General features: G+C 46.5%; 1 protein-coding gene across 1 annotated transcript; it reads right to left on the reverse strand.

The window, feature by feature from the left end:
* On the reverse strand, positions 1–6,669 carry LOC112900724 (probable WRKY transcription factor 62). The gene is made up of 3 exons (XM_025969541.1): positions 6,554–6,669; positions 5,814–5,918; positions 1–682 (listed from the first exon to the last, which is right to left on the reverse strand). The coding sequence occupies exons 1-3, from the start codon at positions 6,667–6,669 to the stop codon at positions 1–3; spliced, it is 903 nt and encodes a 300-aa protein (XP_025825326.1).
* Positions 6,670–19,985: the final 13,316 nt, after the last annotated feature.

Here is a 19,985-nt window from a genome sequence, read left to right on the forward strand (position 1 = left end):
TCAAAAGAATGTTAACTCTAATTGAAGTCGTTTAATCCATATAATTACACAAATTAATTCTTCATCATCGTTGTGACTATTACCAGGTAACTGCACATGATCGCCGAGCTGCAAATGGCCGTCTGCTAATAAGTCATATGTCGACGAGTCCCAGTCCCATGTCAAGATGTCGTCGTCGTCGTCTGTCCACGGTGGCGTCGCTGACGACGACGATTCGATGATGGGAAAGGACGGGGACGACCACGACGACATTGTGGGCGGCGGCGGGACAGTCGAAGGGAAGGCACGCTGCTGGCTGTTGTTCGAATAATCTGGTGGGTTCGTCATCATCAAGGACGGTCTCGGAGATCGGTGGAATTGCGGCCGCTCTTCTTGCAGCTGCACCCGCGCGTCACGATGGTGGTGGTGGTGGCCGCCGCCGGAGAAACCGAACCTGAGGACCAGCCCGCCGCCGCTTGCCGGCGGCTCGTCGTCCTTGGCCTCGACGCCGGGGCTTGGGACGGGTGCCGCGTTGCAGGTGTGCTCGTACATGTAGGTCACCTCGTACAGTGGCGGGTCGTCGTGGGTCACCAGCTGCACCAGCTTGGAGGCCTGGCAATGCCTCTCTTCGCGGTAAGAGCATCTGAAATATAGCCTGCGGTCACATTTGCATCCATGCATGTATGAGGAGACAAGCATATATCTGAAGTTCAAATGCAAACAGTAACAGGTCTCTAATTAAGCAGTGGCGGATCTAGGGGTGGGCCGGGTGGGCCCGGCCCACCCTAAGATTAGGGAGACGGCGAGCTGCGCTGCTGCGACTGCTACGGAGGCACAGCGGCCAGCGGAAAAGGGAGTTTTTTTAAAAAAGGGGATAAAAAAAACAAAATTCGAAAAAGGGGTGCCAGTTGGAGAAATTTAGGGAAATGGGTGCCTCCCGCCCGCTGGGAGGGCGGAAAGAGGCATCCCGCCCAACCATAGGGCGGGATGCTCAAAAAAAATTTCCAGGGACCTCTTCGCGAATAAAAAAACTTTTTTTATTCGCGAAGTGGTCCCTGGCAGGCCTCCCGCCTGGCCACTGGGCGGGATGCCTCCCGCCCGGCAACTGGGCGGGATGCCTCCCGGTGCACTGTTATTTCATGTGTACGTGTTTTCTGGCTTCCAAAATTCGTAACAATTCACAGAAAAATCCAAAAATAGCAAAACTAGTTTTGTTAGAAAGTAGATTTCAAACTCTATAACTTTTGTTAATGGAGTTTAGTTTGAAACAAAATACTTTTACTCCTATTTTAAAACTAAGATTAAGGAAAGTTTATGCATAACTTTAGAATTTCATGCTTTGTTGTTTATGAAGTTTGGTATGACTATTCTATAAACTCTAGGTACCTTTGTGCAAAGTTTGAAACTCAAATTTGATATAAATTTAACTTCTTTTGTCTTGAATTTTTCAAATTTGAAATGTTAACTAAACCTAATTATAACCCTTTTCTAATTAAAATCTATTGTTATTCTCTAATGTGATATTATTTAATATCTAATATATAGTCAAAGTTCTAAAACCTATAAAGTTCTAAAACCTATAATCTTATGCTCCTGGTCCATTTTTGTTATATTTTTTCTTAGATTATTTGTTTCAGAAACTATTTGAAATTCAGAATTTTTTCAAATATAAGATTCATTCGCCATACTCTTATGTATGCACATAAAATTTTAATTCAATTTTCCAAAGAAGATTACGGTATCGAAAACTCGTACGAAGATAGTTAAACGATAACGTTTGCAACGTAGAATCTAAATATTACGATAGTACAATACATGAAGCCATTTAAAATAAAATAATATGATAATGAACATTACAAATATTACAAATACATGAATCCAAATATTGTGTCTTCAGTCAATACGGCAAATATTACAAATACGTATCTAGGTCTGATAGAATCTCAACGCAGCAAATATTACATATGAGCAAACAACGTTTAAATAAAATTACAACTAAATGATGCCTGATGACGTACTAGCACTCGATCGGCGACGTCTCCCACTTCTTGATGCAACCGGAGGTCTTCCATCTGTAGCATCACCTGTAGGGCCAGCTTCAGCACAACTGGGGCCAGCATCATTGGTTGGACAACGTTTATACGTGTGTCCAATCTGATTACATGCACTGCAGCGTTGTATCCTCGGACGGAGCTCTGACTCATCCATATCATTACGAATACGCCGTGACTGACGGCGTCCTCTCTTAACCCGTGATGATCTTGGGTCTGGAATATAGATAACAGGATTCGCTGTCTCAGTGAACGATCCAACCAAACGGAACCCATAGATCTCATACTGCCAGGTGCTAGCAATTGTCTCCTTTCTGAAGTAATGTGAAACATATATATCGACAGGATGTCCAGTATCTGCACAAGCAGCCATTACATGAGAACAAGGTAAGTGTAGCAACTTGGGCCTCATGCATGAGCAACAACAAGTTCCATCGAACTTGAGAATGCACTCCTTTACAGGAGTTTGACGCCTCATGCCATGTCGCGCCCTATCTTTAGGAGATACCTCAAACTTGAGCTCCTGTGTTCCACATTGCCGTACATGGTGTAGCCGGGCGCTTTCTGCCTTCTTAGTCATGTATTCTGTTACCTTGAATCCAAAATTTCTGTCTGGATCTCGCATGAATATCTGATTTTTATTGAACCGCTCCCGAAAGTAATCGGTACACCCGCGGACAATGAATTCAACAATTGCAACCAGTGGAAGCCCACGAACACCTCGCAGCACCCAATTGTAAACTTCGGCGAAGTTGGTGGTCATTATACCGTATCTTGCACCATCGGTATCATAAAGTAACGCCCACTTCTCCTTAGATTCATTCTCAATCCATTCAGAAAATTTTTTCACCGCTGACCCAGACCTTCTGCGAGTACGTGCAGTATCTGTTGGCAAAGAGCACAAAGCCTCTGCTTCATCCTGTGCAGTTATGTTTTTTGATGCGTCCTCGGCTCTTTTCTTCCCGGTCAGTTCATCAAGTTTCTGCCACTGCTTGTTAAATTTTTGCTGATTCGTTTCCTTGCATAGCCTCTTGAACATATCCATAAGGTGCTTGTTCTTGAATTGCCTGAAAAAGTTTGCACTGATATGCCTCATGCACCACCTACTGCGAATATCACGCCACTTGGGCGGCTCTCCGGTCTCCACACACCCCTGCTGCAAATCTAGAATTGCCCTCAGTATGCCGGCGTGACGATCATGAATCAGGCAGACATCTTCCCTATCCTGAACGACTGCAAGCTTAACCCGTTCCAGAAACCAGTACCAACTGTCTGTGTTCTCACTCTCAACAAAAGCAAAAGCAACAGGCAGCAATTGATTGTTTCCATCCACTCCAATAGCTGTCAGCATTTGCAATCTATACTTTCCTGTGAGAAATGTCCCGTCGATGCACAGGATAGGCCGGCAGTGATGGAATGCGTTAATGCATGGACCCAAGCTGAAAAAGACCCGCTGCAATATGTGGGGCGGACCTTCTCCTCTGTCTAGAGTTTTCAGGTCATAGTAGCTTCCAGGATTTCTCTGACATAGGACGGCCAGCATTCGAGGAACATTATCATATGCAGCCTCGAACGTACCAAACCTCATCTCCAACACCTTTTGTTTTGCACTCCACGCCTTACTGTATGAGATGGTATACTTGTACTTTTCCTGAATGTACCTGATAATAGACTTTGGTTCATATGACAAGTTCTCTACTATCGTCCCGTACATCTCATTTGCGATGTATTGCGACGTGAGGTTGCGATGGCTCTTCTGCACCCCAGGCAAATGACAAGTGTGCTGAGTGACAATGGAGCATTCCCAATAATCTTTCCATTTACCCTTGTAGGCATGCACCCGCCATGGACAGCCATCCTTCACACATACCACATCGTACTTACGAGATTTGCACTCGACTGTCTTAAACTCTCGCATAAGAGAGAGAGACCAGCACTTAACAGCTTCCTTCACCTCTTCAATTGAGTGGTACCTTGCACTCTGGATAATTTCATTCTCCCTGCAATCCGAAGGCCAGCTACATCCGTCATCTACGACAAGATGACTGAAGTCGCTGCTTACCCAATCTTGAGGCACATCATCGTCATCATCAGACGAATCGGCATTCATTGCTTCATCCAATTCACGTTCTTCGTCTTGCAGCTGTTCAACAATAAAGGGTATGTTCTCCCCCTCATCAGCCACGCATTGAGGTGCTGCGGTGCCACCTGCCTCAATGTTTGCCTCCTCGACTTCTTCATCAATATTTTCATCCCCCGGGCCAGCTTCAATGTTTATCAAAGGAGGGTTTTGGTGCACACTGACAAGGAGTACCAGTGGCCACTGCCAATGACTTGCATTTTGCAGATAAGTTAGCCAGTCCTCGTTGCTTGCAAGTGGCATAAGCTCCCAGATCAAAGCGTGAGTGGTACGATTTATGACGCATTGAACACTCACAGTGTGTGTCTCCTGATTAATCCTTAGTCCCCTCATTAACCAGTTGCATAGGGATTCAAATGTCCTCTCGTGCGGTCTGGTAATTTCTCTGACCGCACAGTTGAATTCACTTAAATCTACCCCATTCGGCCCATAAATCACATTTCCTTCTCCGTAATATATACTGAAAATACCCTTCTCGGAAGACATATCTGTCAATCATTAATAAACTAGTTATACTACATATTAATACACAACGAACGACGATCCTAAATTTCAGCGACTCTCAGATTATATTTTACAGATTCTAAACTATTCAGATTATAAATTATACTAAAAACAAATGAAAATACTAAAACTATTCAAAACATAACTACTCTAACAAATATTTCCTAAATTATAGTTATTTTCAAGTACTTATATGGCTAGAACGAGAATATACCTCAAAATCGACGCGTGGACAGGGCTTCGCCGCTTCCTCTTCTCTCTTCCTCTTCTCTCTTTCTCTTTTTTCTGATTTTTGCTGGATAAAATGGCATTTTTGGGGCAGGTTGGGGCTTAAATAGCCGGTGGGGGGGACCTCCCGCCCGACCAAAGGGCGGGATGCCTCCCGCCCGCTGAACGGGCGGGACGCGTGGGGCCCGGGACATCCCGCCCTTTGGTTGGGCGGGATGCCCTCCCAGGGACCTCTTCGCAAATAATTTATTTGCGAAGAGGCCCTCGGGTGACATCCCGCCCTCTGGGTGGGCGGGATGTCCCGGGCCCCACGCGTCCCGCCCGTTCAGCGGGCGGGAGGCACCCATTTCTCTAAATTTTCCCAATGGCCACCCCTTTTTCGAATTTTAATTTTTTTTATCCCTTTTTTAAAAAAAATTCAGCGGCAAAGCGGAGGCTGAGGCCCATCATGTGTCTGGAGATGGTCGCACACTCGCACAGGCGCGAGCTGCGCTGCTGCAATTGCGAAGGACGTGCTGCCCGGCGGGGCACCCTCTCGGCGGCGCTCAGAGTCTGCGCTCAAAGCAATCGAGCACCTTCACGCTTCACCACAATTTGCTTATTTGCAAGTACCCGGCGGCAAGCTAACGGTAATTTGGTAATTTGCGTTGCAATTTGGTAGCTTGCACATCGGTAGCAAATTTGCTAAAACTTATATCATTCAGCCAAATACGATTGCTGCGGATTTTTAACTTGAACCATTGCAATGCATAGTTGTTGTGAAACATGAAGAAATATGAAGGCACATGATTTTTTTTCCTCTTATTGGACCACCCTAACTTCGAATTTTAGATTCGCCACTGCCTCTAAGTGTCTAACTAGAGTTACCTAGCTATTTGTTGACACAAAGCAGCTAGCTAATATGAAATTACCTAGGATGCGGAGCGTCCTTGATGACCTTCTGGCCGTACTCCCTCCAGAAGTGGCCATCAAAATAAGGCGTAAGTGTGTGTTTGATCCATGTATGCTTGTCCTTCCTGCAGCAAGAATATTCCGGAACTACGTGGATGAGACTCAGAGGGAGCATAGATCATTTCTATACATAGGCCCATTTGCACGGTGTGTTTTTGGAGGAAAGGAGGCATTAAGAATGTTCATGTGGATATCTCTAAAGCATGTAGAGCTAAAATTTTGACACGGCTTATCTAATTAAAATGAATCTGTTTATAGTCCGGCTCACACTTGGGAAAAATAGTATCATGCACACATGTATGCACGCATCCGTTTTGGGTCGATATTGATCGCTTTCAGTTGCGACGTCATTGTTTTTCTTTGGCAAGGAGGCCAACATGCAATCCAAAGTACAGGATTCAAATCCAGCAACTATCTACTAGGAGTTTATATTAGGCTAGGAGTATATATTAGGGAAAAATCTGATTTACACCCTCGAACTATCACAAGAGTCTGATTTTTCACTTTTAACTATAAAATCGGATAACATAGACCATCCAACTATTAAAACCGGACGAATTTAGCCTTTTGGGTGGTTTGGAATGTGATTTTTCATTTTGTGAAAATTAAAATATTCAAATTTAGACTAAAAAATTCATAAATAATTCGTTTTAAATAAAAAAATACGAAATAGGTATTAAAAGTTTTCTAAAAATATAACCTTCTCTTCCGGCCATTGCGCGGCACAGGCTCCAGTGAAGAGAGGGAGATGCCTCCTTGGCCGTAGGGCTGCAGGTTGAGCTGCTGCTTCGTCCTCTTCAGGCCCGGCGTTGCCATTCCGGAGATCGATCGATGGATCGATCAAACTGCATCAAGGCGATCGATCGAGATGGTAGCTAGCGAAAGGAGGTGAGTGGGAAGACGGAGGAGAAAGATCGATATGCTTAAGCAGCAGGCACCTGCTACTGCGGTGAATCTATGGCGCTCTCACCGGCCGGCCGGAGAGGCCGGGGGCTTTAACGCCGCGGAGCACGACGACGGCGCACACACTGCAGACACGTTGGGCGCAGATTGTTTATGGCCCCGATTTGTTTCCTAGCCGGTCTTTAAATTTGATACATTGGCTTGAACGTCTACAGATCCTTGCTTGCAGGTGCATGCATCTGCCACCACACCAATTGCACTTGAATCATGTGCCTAATTGTATATCCAGCATTAATTGTTATTCAAAGGAAAAATTATGTATCCAGCCTCGAGATGGGATCGGGATCCCTGCTGGCTGGATTCCTTGTGACCTGCCTAGCTCTGGCTTGTTCCTTCAAATTTGTTTCGTGTATTTTTAAATTTTTTTTACTTGGGGTTTCTCTAGCTAGTGCACTGCTGCTCTGATTGTTCACATGCATATGCTTTGCTTTGAGGGTGCGTCTCTCCTAGGTTCTTACCCACTGCACATAGTAGGCGTCAGGATGCGATGTCTATATCCACAGGAGGATCGGATAGCTACGTCGGAGGTTTAAAAATAAATCGCTGCTAGATCTCTATTTCAGAAGATAACAGTAGACACTAATAATGCAAACAAGTTGCTCCAGATTGGGAGTATAATACGGTTGCCAGGGCAGAATTATTATATCTTTTGCTAGCTGCAAGTTGCATGCATGCTAGAGGTTAGGCGCATGCGTGCATCTTGATCGTTTCTATGTCGGCCAATGTGCATGTACAGGCCGGAGATGAGAGCAGTGTGCTCTATTGCATGCAGAGAATATCAGTGAGCCGGCCTGTCATCAGCTACCGAGGACCTGTAGCTGATCATAAGTCACAGTAGTGGTGCCAGCAAGTTAATCGGTTCTGGATTCTGCAGCTTACAAACGACATCGTAACATGGCCTAGGATTGGGGGCTTGGTTGGTGGTGCGAATCTAGGAAGACGGAAACAGTTAGAGGGAAGATATCGTTGGCGGCCGCACAACGGTAGACGGTGTGGATGACACCGGCTTGGTAGCGACGAGGGTTGGCGGCAGGACGCACTACCCAAAAAATGATCTTTGCCGAGTATTTTTTTTTTGGCACTCGGTAAAGAGCGTCTTTGCCGAGTGTTGCTTTTGGCACTCGGCAAAGACATCTTTGCCGAGTGTCTTTTTTAGACACTCGGTAAAGAGTCTCTTTGCCGAGTGTTTTTTTAAACACCAGGTAAAGATAATTTTTAAATCATATTTTAAAGTAGTAAATTAATTCAAATAAAAATATTTTCAACTACAAAGTTGTGTAACTCATCAAGATGCACAATTCTTGTTTTCGATATTTCTTTATATATATATCTCTCTCGTAGTTTATGAAACTATAAGAGAGATATATAAGATTTGTGAACAATATTAGAATTATCATGTCAAATGAAGAAATGATAAAACAACTAAAATAAACTTTGTAGATCTTGAGAAGTTATAAGATTTTATAAGTGGCAACATTTTAATTTGAAGTCATCTTGTCAACAAAAACTACATCTGAATATAGAAAATTTAAAATTCGAATTTTGCAAATGACCTCGAATGGAAAAACCATCAAATTAAAGTTGTAGATCTCAAAAAGTTATGAAAGTTTATAGTCGATAAGTTTTTGATTTGAAATCATTGTGTCGTATTAAAATACGTTTGAAGTTTTTAAATTTGAAATTCAAATTTTGTAAACGATCTTGGATGAAGAAACTACCAAAATAAAAGTTGTAGATCTTAAAAAGTTATGCCACTTTGTAGTTAAAAACTTTTTTATTTAAATTTATTTACTATCTCAAACAAACAATTTACACTCGTTTAATTATAATATGTGGAGAATAAAAACGTAATGTTGACATACTTGGTCCAATGGTGCATGCCTCTTCCAATAAATTTTTTTCCTGTTTCTTTTTTTTGGATTTTTTTTCGATTTACATTTTGCCGAGTGCTTCTCTTTGCCGAGTGCTTTTTGGCACTCGGCAAAGTAAGACGCCTTTGCCGACGAAATCGCTGCCGAGTGCCCTTTGCCGAGTGCTACACTCGGCAAAACCTTTGCCGAGTGTAATCGGGGCTTTGCCGAGTGTCCCAGACACTCGGCAAAGGGCCTGAATCCGGTAGCGATGAGCGCCACCTCAATCGTTTAGCGCTGGGGGAAGAGGGAGGGAGGTGTGGAAAGGTTTTTGTTGTAAGTTGTTAGAACTACCTACACAAGTTAGTACCATCTTATAAACAATAAACTTCATAATTGATCATAAGCGTGTTCAATGTCTTAAAATCAAGAAGGAAACAATGGTATACTAATCACACATGCTGCCTCCAGCTACATGACGTACCCCTTCATAGTTTCGTTAGAGAGATATGATTTTTCAGAAATATAGAAAAAATCAGAAAAAAATACAAATAGACATGATCAAATCCTATCTCCCTAGTCCCAAATAAGTTCGAGAGTAAACAAAAGTTAGTATTATACACGACTCCAAGTATGAGCTATCTGATTCAGGTAATCAAAGACAAGCCGACTGCTGTATGTGGCTGCTTGAAGTTTTAAAGTGTGAACGTAGGTCGCACCATGATGTTGGCTTAGTTCTTAGTATTATATGTCAAACTCAGATACGTCCAAAAATCCTGATTGATAAATGTGAGAAGATATTTTGAGGACTCCTTTTCTAGGGTTGAAAGGTGTGTTGGGAACGGCTGAGCTATAATAAACCAAGCTTTTTATACCTTTGAACAAGTAAATCATGCTGGTAATAAGGAATCATGGACTGTTACCATTAGAAGACGAGTGCAATGAAAGTAGACTTGGAGAAGCTCAGTCCAACATCAAGCGTCTTGATGTAATCATAACAGCAACACAATTAACACAACAGCAGCAACAACAACAACAAAATAGCCACGCCCGCACTGCTAGAAAAATGAGCTTTCGTCCATTCGGTTAGTGCCGGTTAACTTTTGATCCGGTATCATTTAGTTGCTCCGGAGCCATTTTAGTATCGGGTTCAAATTTAAAAGCCCCCGGAGCCACTTTAGTACTGGGTCAAGATACCGGCCGGTACTAAATATCGCATTTTAGTACCGGCTGGTGTTTTGACCCGGTACTAAAATGGCGTAGCCATTTAATACTGGTCAATGACACCACCTGGTACTAAACCGGCCGGTATCTTTGGCCGGTACTAAATGGTCCTTTATAGGTTACTTCAAAAGTAAAGCATCTCCCACCAATCACATGTGATGCATAGGTGGGACAAGTTATGCGCAAGGCTGGAGGTCGTAGGTTCGAATTCTCATGACCGCGCAAGCGCCACCGCTGGCCGGCCGGCAGCGGCCCGCGGCTGGGCCGAAGCTGACCCAGCCCGCCTCCTTCCCTCCCTCTTCTTTCTCCTTCCCCCAACATGCAAACCTAGGTAGCCGGCGCCATTTTTCGTCACCGCCAGTCACCGGCCGCAGCCGCGGGTGGCCAGATCCGGGCGTCCCTTCGCCGGATCCAGGCTCCCCCAAGTCGGATTTGGTCGGGGCGTCCCTCACTCGGCCGGGGTTCGCTAGTAGTCGGTCGGGAGCACCGCCACCGGCGCCTCGGCAATGGGTTGGTGCTGCGGTCGCCCCCTTCACCGATTCTATGGTCGCCGGCCATCGGCAGGGCATCGCCTCATCGCCTCTTGTGCTGGCCCTCGTCGCCGGCACCTCGGCTCCGGTGGCCAGCGCTGTTGCAGCTGGCCCCTGGTGCGCGGCGCCGCTGGCCTTTTGGCCGGCCTTGCCGCTGCCGCCGGCGGGGCCTGTTGCTGCCTGCGCCGGCCTGCTGGTCGGCGCCACCTACCGTCCATGGGCTTTGTTGGGTCATTGCCACAGTTGGTGGTCGGTCCGAGGTTGTCGTCCACCTCTACCAGTGCTCTTTTGATGAATCTTCACCATGCTATGTTTGAGATTGTGGTCGGCTTAGCGGATGCTTTGCCGCTGTCTTATGCTTCACTAGCGGATGCTTTGCCACCGTGGTCGTCTTAGCGGAAGCTTTGCCGCCGCCGTCGCTTCTCTGGCGGATGCTTGGCCGCCGATTGCCGCGTTGTTCGGTTTTAGGACGGATGTTTTGCCGTCTGGGTGGATACTTTGCCACCTTGGTTGTAGCTTGGTCGTTTAGTAAATCACCATAGACTTTCATGGTCACAATGTATCTTTTGTGCAGGGATGGAGGTTGGTCGTTTCTAGGTTTGTTAGATTAGGTGGCTTCCCATCTCTTTCTTTCCTTTTGCTTTAGATCGGTTTCAGTCGTCGCCACTTGCTTGGTGGTTCTGTAACTCTGCGCTACGAGGGTTCTCTCGTAGTGGCATCGATGTAATTCTTTTTTTCTTAATAAAATACGTGCTTAGGCACGTTAAAAAAAATTGATTCCTAAAAAAATATCTGCCCCCATTCCACGACCTTGTCAAGGTTTGACCTTCCGAATTGACAGGTCTGGTCGGAGCGGCACCGGGGCCTGGCTGAGATGCAGCCGAAGAGAGGATGAGGACATAGTGACGAGGGCATGCAAGAGTGTCATCTTATTAATTTGGAATGAGGCGATTAATCTAATCTCGTTGATTGCTTACTTAGCTTATTATCAGATGTGGGGTGGCACCAACAGCAAAATAATGCAACTAACCATTTAGCTGCTAGACTCTTCCGCTGAGCACTCGACGCGGGCATCTTTGTTTTTTTAAGAACAAAGGCAACATGTAATCTAATAAGCTAGGAATCCGCACGAGTTTCTTGGGAGCAAGGGCACAAGTGGCACCAGCCACCAGGCATCAAATTTTATTTTCAAACAAGTTTGGATGCATGCCTTTACCATTACCAACTAGCTAGACAAGGAGCTAGTATCTGGTCTAGATCTCGTTTAAGATTTTCCTGCTGGCTGCGGGTCATGCACGACGCGTTGCGATCGAGATTGACGATGGCATGCAACCACCCCAGGTTACGGTGCGCACGCGGATCCAGCGGCTCAAGAATCCAGACGCCACTGCGTGCTGCACGAGTGGAGCCCCGGAACGGCCCTTGACGCTGCGGACGCTGTTCGGACGCGGCGTGCGTTTCCGTTTTTCACACACGATGCGGGTGCACGCCGGAGAATCCTGTTGTCTATGTGGATCGGCTGGGGATCGGACGGACGTTGGAGCGAAGCTGCTCTTGCTTCTTTGGAGAACACGTGGCAGGTGAGAAGCAATCTAACACGTACCACGGATAAGCTAGCTTTCCGTTGCAGGGGCGCTGCTGCAGAAAGCTAGTGAACAGGGATTCCATGGTTGCTGCAGCCCGGACCAAGAGGCGGGAGAAGGACGAACAGGGATGGGAGGCACCACATACGGCTTGGCTGAAAGTGAACGTGGATGGAGCCTTCGATAGTGTCGCGTCAGGTGATGTGGTGTGGCATCGGGGGTTGTCATCCGGGATGAGGCGGGTTCGGTCCAGCTCTCGGCCTGGAAGTTCATCGGAGCTGATCAGGATAGGATGCGGAGGAAGTGGAGGCCCTGGCCTGCAAAGAAGCCCTCCAGCAACCGAAGGAAGGAGAGGAGAGCCCCCTACCGCCTACCAACCAAGCCTGCATCCGCCCCTGTCGACGATCAGGTGACGTCAGCCACGGGTGATCGACGGCGCGGATCTCGCGGCCATTCGGCGGCTCGAGAATCCAGACGCCGCTACGCGCGCGCTGCATTCCCCCTGCCCGCGCGGGCCGACGGATCCTGGATGTTGCCATGCCGGCGCATCAAATCAAACAGTAGGCGGCGCGCGCTACTCGATCGCCTCGTCGCGTCCATGGAGCGAAAATTACCAGGGGGGTCACGACGTCCCCGGAGGCATGCCAACGCGGCAACGCCGGCGATGACCAGTGCCCGCCGGTGGCGGCCGGGCAGGGATATCGATCGGTCTTCCTTGACCTTGCTTGCCTCGCGCGCGCGTAAGAAGAAACAGCCAACGGCCTTCGGCCTTCGACGATTTTAGTTGCGCGTTGGCCACATGGGCCGTTTATGGTTCGGTGGGCTGATAGCCTGAGTTGGTGCATGATGAGCTGCAAACTCTAGCATGGTGGCCGGGTGATAAGGTAAACCTGGCTGACCGAGCCCAACCACAACGCCTCTCAAGCATTGAAAAATGAAACACTCGAACAATTCTTCGAACCTAATTCCCAAAGTTTTGATACATGTTCGATATTTTGTAGATCATTATGTTAAATGGGTGAGTGTGCATGCGTGCGTGTCGCGAACGCGGCGTAGCCGCACAGGATTGGCACTTTTGCCACCGGTGCACGGTGTAAGGGCTAAGAGCCTAGGGGCATGTACAACGGTATTCAATGAACCGTCTCTACAGGGGGCGCCAGGGTGTTTTTTGCAAAAAATCTTTAGAGCCGTCGCTCGGTGGGGCGACGTCGCTGGCTCTCCGCCCAAGCAGGAACCGACGATCTCCTCTCCCACTGTACAAGGTCGACCGTCTCTTTGAGATCCTGTGCGACGGTGCTTCCAATCTTTCGTATGGCACGAATTCGAGCTCCAAAATCCTTTCTCCTCCCGATTCCCCACCGGCGCCCACGGCTCGACCGGCGCCATCATTCGCACCTCTGCTGCCTCTGCTTCTTCCATGGCATTAGTAACTTCTTCCTCCTTTTCAGACTTACTTCATAGGTATGTATTGCGCAGAACTATTTGATATTGGTCGCCAAAACAATTTACTGCTTGCTTGCTTGTTCAGATTCAGTTCAAGTATATGGCTGCCGGCTTGTTGTAGCAAAACCATTATTGTTATTCAACAGAACTATTTGATAGTATTCAGCAGTATATAGGCTTTCATGTGTTGAGCAGAAATAGTTTTCAGAATTCATGATTTCATTATAGCTACTAGTGATTGTCTTTCCTTTTGTCTTGTATTTTCAGCTCTGATAGTTTTATGAACTATATGATGAGTGAAAATTCTCATTTTGTTGAAGGAACATCACATTTCACACAATTGGAGGATTCACATGACAACCCAGATGACATTGAGGGCAACTATGGAGATGTTGTCGGTCAAAACCCGCCGGCGAGCAATGACAGGCAACACGAGGAGCCGGAAGGCTTCCGGGACTGCTGGTGGGTAGGGATGGCAATTTAACCCGCGGGTTCGGGTTACCCGCGGGTACCCGACCCGACGGGCACGGGTCTGGGTACGTATTTTGACCCGTGGGTCTTACCCGAACCCAACCCGCGAAAAAATCGGGTCGGGCGCGGGTCTTAATTCCCGCCCGCGGGTAACCCGTCGGGTAACCAAATTCAGCCCATATTTAGATTTGGCCCAGTTCAGTAAAAACACTAACTCACACAGCACCACTCCACCTCCAGTCCTCCACCACCCACCCCACTACCAGACCACCCGCCACCCAGCCCACCCTCCCCGTGACCTCGTCCTAGGCCGCCGCCCCCTGCCCCGGCGGCCCGGCCGCTCGGCGCCCGCCGCCCCGGCCGCCGCCCGCCGCCCAGGCCGCCGCCTCCTGCCCCGGTCGCCGCCCGCCTCCCCGGCCAACCGGCGCCCGCCGCCCAGGCCGCCGCCTGCCTCCCCGGCCAACCGGCGCCCGCCGCCCAGGCCGCCGCCTCCTGCCCCGGCCGCCGCTCGCCTCCCCGGCCACCCAGCCCCCGCCGCCCAGGCCGCCGCCTCCTGCCCCGACCGCCGCTCACCGCCCCGGCCGCTCGACGCCCGCCGCCCAGGCCGCCGCCCCGGCCGCCCGGCGCAGCCGCCGCCCAGGGCGCCGCCCGCCGCCCCGGCCGCCAGGGGTCGCTGTTTTTTAAAACCCGACGGGTACCCGAAACCCGCCCGAAACCCGACGGATTCAGGCATGGGTACGAGATTTTACCCGCGGGTACGCTCGCGGGCGGGTATTTGCTCTACCTGACCCGAACCCGACCCGTTGCCATCCCTGCTGGTGGGCCCCGGTCCCTCGGTCAACGGCCCAGTAATCCGGCGCACACCCTGGCTTGAAGTCGCTAGGCGTGCCACCTGACCCTGTACCTGATCAGGAAGGTGCGATGTATTAAATTCCTGTATGCACAGACACGTGTAAAGGTTAGTCTGAGCCATGATCGGCTCATCACTTCCTCCCCGGCATCGGCTATGAAGAGCCGATTGCATCAGTACCGGATCGGATCTATAAATAGGCAACATATGTACTTGATAACAATATAAATCCTGCTTCATAAATATTAATTTAATCCAATCTACGATAACTAAGCCCTCACTGCATGATCGGAACATCTTACACGTGATTGAGCCTAACAAATACCAAAAGCATCGGAACAATCAACCTAATCAGAGGCCTAAAAACCAGCCGAAGAGCCGATTCCCGGAACATCTCTTTTCAAGCTGCGATCCGATACTAATCATACTCCCGGAACTTTCAACTCGTTTGCAAGGCCTAATCATGCACATATCAAACTAAATCTCTGATAAACAGAAACTAATCACAACAGATTGGATCTACTAATAAAGATAAAGCAAGATGTGACCATTGCATCCAAGACCGGACACGATGACCACCAAACACTCACGAGCAACAAACAAGGCACGATCGGAATATGAAGAGAACGACGTTACTCTATGCGTGTTAAGATAACTAGTGCTACTCGCCATCTACAAAGCTTCAGAATGAGAAACACATAAAGCAAACGGGCAAAGGTGATGCTACCCCGATCATGCAAAGCGTGATCGGGGCCGCATGGCACTTACCCGAGAAAACCCTAGAACAGGGGAGCCGATACGCCGAGAGTTGTTGATGAATGAATCTATTTCTTATTTATTCATGGTACATATTTATAGTCTGTAGACTTGTCTTTCTTAACCAACCCTAACCAAACACGACACGAATCTTAACTACCTATATCTATATCTATACGGCCTCTCTGGCCCCAAAATATCCGCACAAGGTCCAATTCGCAAGCCCAGTATAATTATCTTCTAAGCCCATCTTGCTCCATAGCCCACTTCCGGTCTGTCCAGATTATGGCGATAACAGGAGATGAAGAAGTCAGGACTGAGGCCAGGCTATTATGGAAACCGGAGGAAGATGGGCGAGTGGTATTTTCATTGCTTGTTCTATCAATTTCATAGATGCTTTGATTTCTACCTACAAATTATCTTTGCATGCAGATGAGTGCTTGGCTGAAACACTCCATTGACCCACTTCGTGGAAATAACAAAAAGTCTGAGAAATATTGGACCGATGTTCAGAAGGAGTACAATGAAGCTACCGTGAAAAATAGATGGAGAATCACAAAGCAGGTTAAAGATAGATGGCACAAGATCAATAGATTGACAAGCTTGTTCAATGATTGTTGGTTGAAAGCTAGGAGGGTTTACACCAGTGGATACTTGGATGAAATGTGGTTAGAGAAAGCACATAAATTCTTTGAGGAGGAGAACAAGGGAGTACATTTTCAGCTTATGAATGTTTGGTACATGGTTTGTAATGAGGCGAAGTGGATGAGCCATAATGATCATAGTCAAGGCAAGAGAAAGGAGATGGAGAAGGGCAGCACACAGGAAGGAGCACTAGAAGATGTTGACCTTCCACGACCAATTGGACAAAAGGCAGCTAAAAGAGGTGCACTTGAAGCAAAAGGAAAATCTAAGAAGAGTGCGATAAATGTGGAAGAGCTTCATAGATTTGAGAAAATTCAGAACAATATTGCAGCCAATCGTACGAAGGCTCTTGAAATGCAAGGCAAGATTCATAGTGACAAGATTGAGGCTTCTAAAATTGCTTTGCAAGCTGCAAAAGAAGAAAAGGAGGCCAAAATGTTGGAAACTTATTCAAGCCTGCTCAAACAAGATACATTGGGAATGCCCGATGATATTAGAGCTGAGCACGTTGCTGCTCTAAAATGTTTGAGGAGCAAGTTGTTTCCAGAACTGACCTAGTTTATATATAACTTTGTACTGTCTTATATATTTACCTATGTATTAAACTATCTTTGAGATAATGAGACGTTCTATGATCCCAAGGTTTTGAACTATATATGCTGTCATCTATATTCTGTCATGATGTATATGCTGTCATCTATGCTGAAAGATCTATATATTGTCTATGATGTATATGCCGTGTGAGCTGAAACATTGCTGCCTTGTAACATGTTGGAAATTTCTGTTGTGTGAACTGTTTTCAGATTTATCTTGATGTGTGAAAATACTAAAAATTTGTAGTGTGAACATGCTGAAAATTTGTAGTGTGAACATGCTGGAAATTTGCTTTGTGAAAATGCTGGTAATCGGTAGTGTGAACATGCTGAAAATTTGTAGTGTGAACATGCTGAAAATTTGATTTGTGAAAATGCTAGTAATTGGTAGTGTGAACATGCTAGAAATTGGTAGTGTTTCAGTTACTGCCGTGTGAACAAGTCCATATTGTTTCAGTTGCTGCCTGTGAACAAGTACGTGCCTCTTCAATTGCTACTGTGTGAACAAATCAGTGTTGGCTTGTATATATGCACAGACTGTAGAAGCCTTTCACACCATCCACACTGAAATGGATCATCAAAGGTCAACGCAACTACAGGAGCAGGAAGATCAGGAAGAAGATGTTTAGCATGCTGAAGATGATGACGTATACACTCTGGATGATATGCTAGCTGAAGATGAGTTCCTAGAAGATTATATTGATCACATCGGTGACAATATCCTAGCCAATTTGCAAGACCAACCGAAACGGTGTTGGTTTTTTCGTAGAAGGTATATTCCAAGGCTCCGTGAAATAGCACATCTCGATCTATATGTTTGCTATTTCTCTGAGTCTCCAATCTATACCGATGAGATATTTTGCCGGAGGTACAGGATGAAACGAAGTCTCTTTCTGCGGGTCGTTGAAAAACTTGGTGAATGGTCACCTTATTTCAATATTGCAACCGACTGTGTTGGAAGAGAGGGCTTGTCACCTCTATAGAAATGTACTGCTGCCATCCGCATGCTAGCTTATGGTACTCCGACCGATGAACTTGATGAGAATTTGAAGATCGCAGCAAGCACAGCTTTGGAGTGTCTAGGAAAGTTTGCTGAAGGAGTTATTGAGATGTTTGGTGAAGAATACTTATGTCCTCCAACAGCCGAAGAAGTGCAAAAAATTCTTGAATATGGTGAATCTTGTGGTTTTCCTGGTATGCTTGGAAGCATAGATTGTATGCATTGGCAGTGGGAAAAATGCCCTGTAGCATGGAGAGACCAATTCACACGTGGAGATAAAGATGTGCCCACTATGATCCTTGAGGCGGTAGCTACAAAAGATCTTAGGATATAGCATGCTTTTTTTTGGAATTGCCGGGTCCAACAATGACATCAATGTCTTAAATAAATCACCGTTGTTCATCCAAAAATTGAGAGGTGAAGCTCCTCGAGTCCAATATGTTGTGAATGGAAAGAGGTACTACACGGGATACTATCTTGCCGATGGAATATATCCAGATTGGGCTACAATTATAAAATCAATACCAAGTCCTCTAAGTGATAAAGATAAGTGTTTTGCAAAACGTCAAGAAAGTGAAAGAAAGGTTGTGGAGTGCTCATTTGGTGTTCTACAATCTCGGTTTAATATCGTTCGTCGTCCAGCAAAAATGTGGAAAAGAAGAGACGTGGTGAACATAATGCAAGCATGTATTATCTTGCACAATATGGTAGTTGAAGATGAAAAACAGGAGGTTGCAATCCCAATCGACTTGAACATGAATCCTGGAGCTTCCATAGCCCTACCCCCTGAAGTGAGCATCGAAGCTAATCCATGCTTTGCGGATGTACTTCGAAGGAATAATGAAATACGGGATAGCTCAAAGCATATAGAGCTCAAGAATGATTTAGTTGAACATATATGGCAGCGATATGGTCATCAATTTCGAGCTTAACAAGATTAGTTGAAAAATTAGCTTCTATATGATATATTATATTATATATTTAATGTAAGTATTATGATTTTGGAAGACAACACATTTGATCAAGGGTGTTTTTAATTCTAGTATACATATGCATTTATTAACAGACTGTACTTATAGACACTCCATTGTACAACAGAGTCTCTTAGCTATCTGTTTTGCTTGGAGAATCGTTTTGGTGTCTAAGCATTGTACATGCCCTAAGACAGGTATGATTCTAACAGATCAGAGGTGGTCAAATAGGGGAAAAATAGGTGCAGGAGGGCTGCAAAACGCGCGCCCTCCGTGAAGCCCTGGCCCGGACGTGCGCCGCGTGGTCGCCTAGGCAATCCCACGCCTGCTACTCGCTCAGCTCCCACGCGGAGTGCTCGGCTTACATGCGAAGGAAGGAAAGAGGTATCCATCGGCTGATCGGCTCCAGGGGCATCGAAGTGCCGCCGCCGCCGCCGCCGGACTCGTGATCGAGTTGCGCCAGCCTTATGCCGTAGCCGCTGCAGCCACATCGTGCTCGGACCTAGCAGCCACCATGGAGGCTGACGGTTGTTGCTGGCGCCGGAGGGGACCTGTAGCCGGCACAAATGCAGTGATTCTTCAAACACATTGATCATGATGCAGCATGCAGTGCATATTTGTTTAAAACATCCGTCACAATCACAATTTGTTTAAAATATCGATCACATTGCATATTTCAGAACAGCGTAGCACCATATGTATTTGAGTATTTCACATAGAAAATGCATTGTACACATTACAGGCATGCACTGATGTTTTCCCCGTACTTACAGATTGCATTACAAATTACAATCAAAGAAAACAATAATCAATTTACGCTCATGCACAATCCTGGAATGTCATCAGGAAACTCCTGCGGATGGTCGGGATGTTGGCTCGACTGTGCAACATCTAATCCTTTAAAACAGTGGTTCACTACACTATTGGTTTGCTACATGCTTGCACACCACGGGAACGGAACTTACAGGTTCCACTAGTTGGTGTGTCAACTGAAGCATCCAGGTCAATGTTTACTGGCCGCATGTCGTAGGTTCCCAGTATTCGAGTTTGCTGTTGATGCATATTAACCGCTAGATTTTCAGGTATCCACAGGCCTCACCATTGCGAGTGATGGCATCCTGAACCTAAAATTTGCTGTTTGGAGGAGCTAAAATTTAGTGTTAAATTTTAGCACATATTAGCATCTATATACATACTAAAATTTTTAAGTCTTAGTTAAAGTTTAGCCCATCTTATTAGCACTTCCGTTTAGA

This window comes from Panicum hallii, chromosome 7 (genome assembly GCF_002211085.1).
Source record: "Panicum hallii strain FIL2 chromosome 7, PHallii_v3.1, whole genome shotgun sequence".
In the NCBI taxonomy this organism is placed as follows: domain Eukaryota; kingdom Viridiplantae; phylum Streptophyta; class Magnoliopsida; order Poales; family Poaceae; genus Panicum; species Panicum hallii.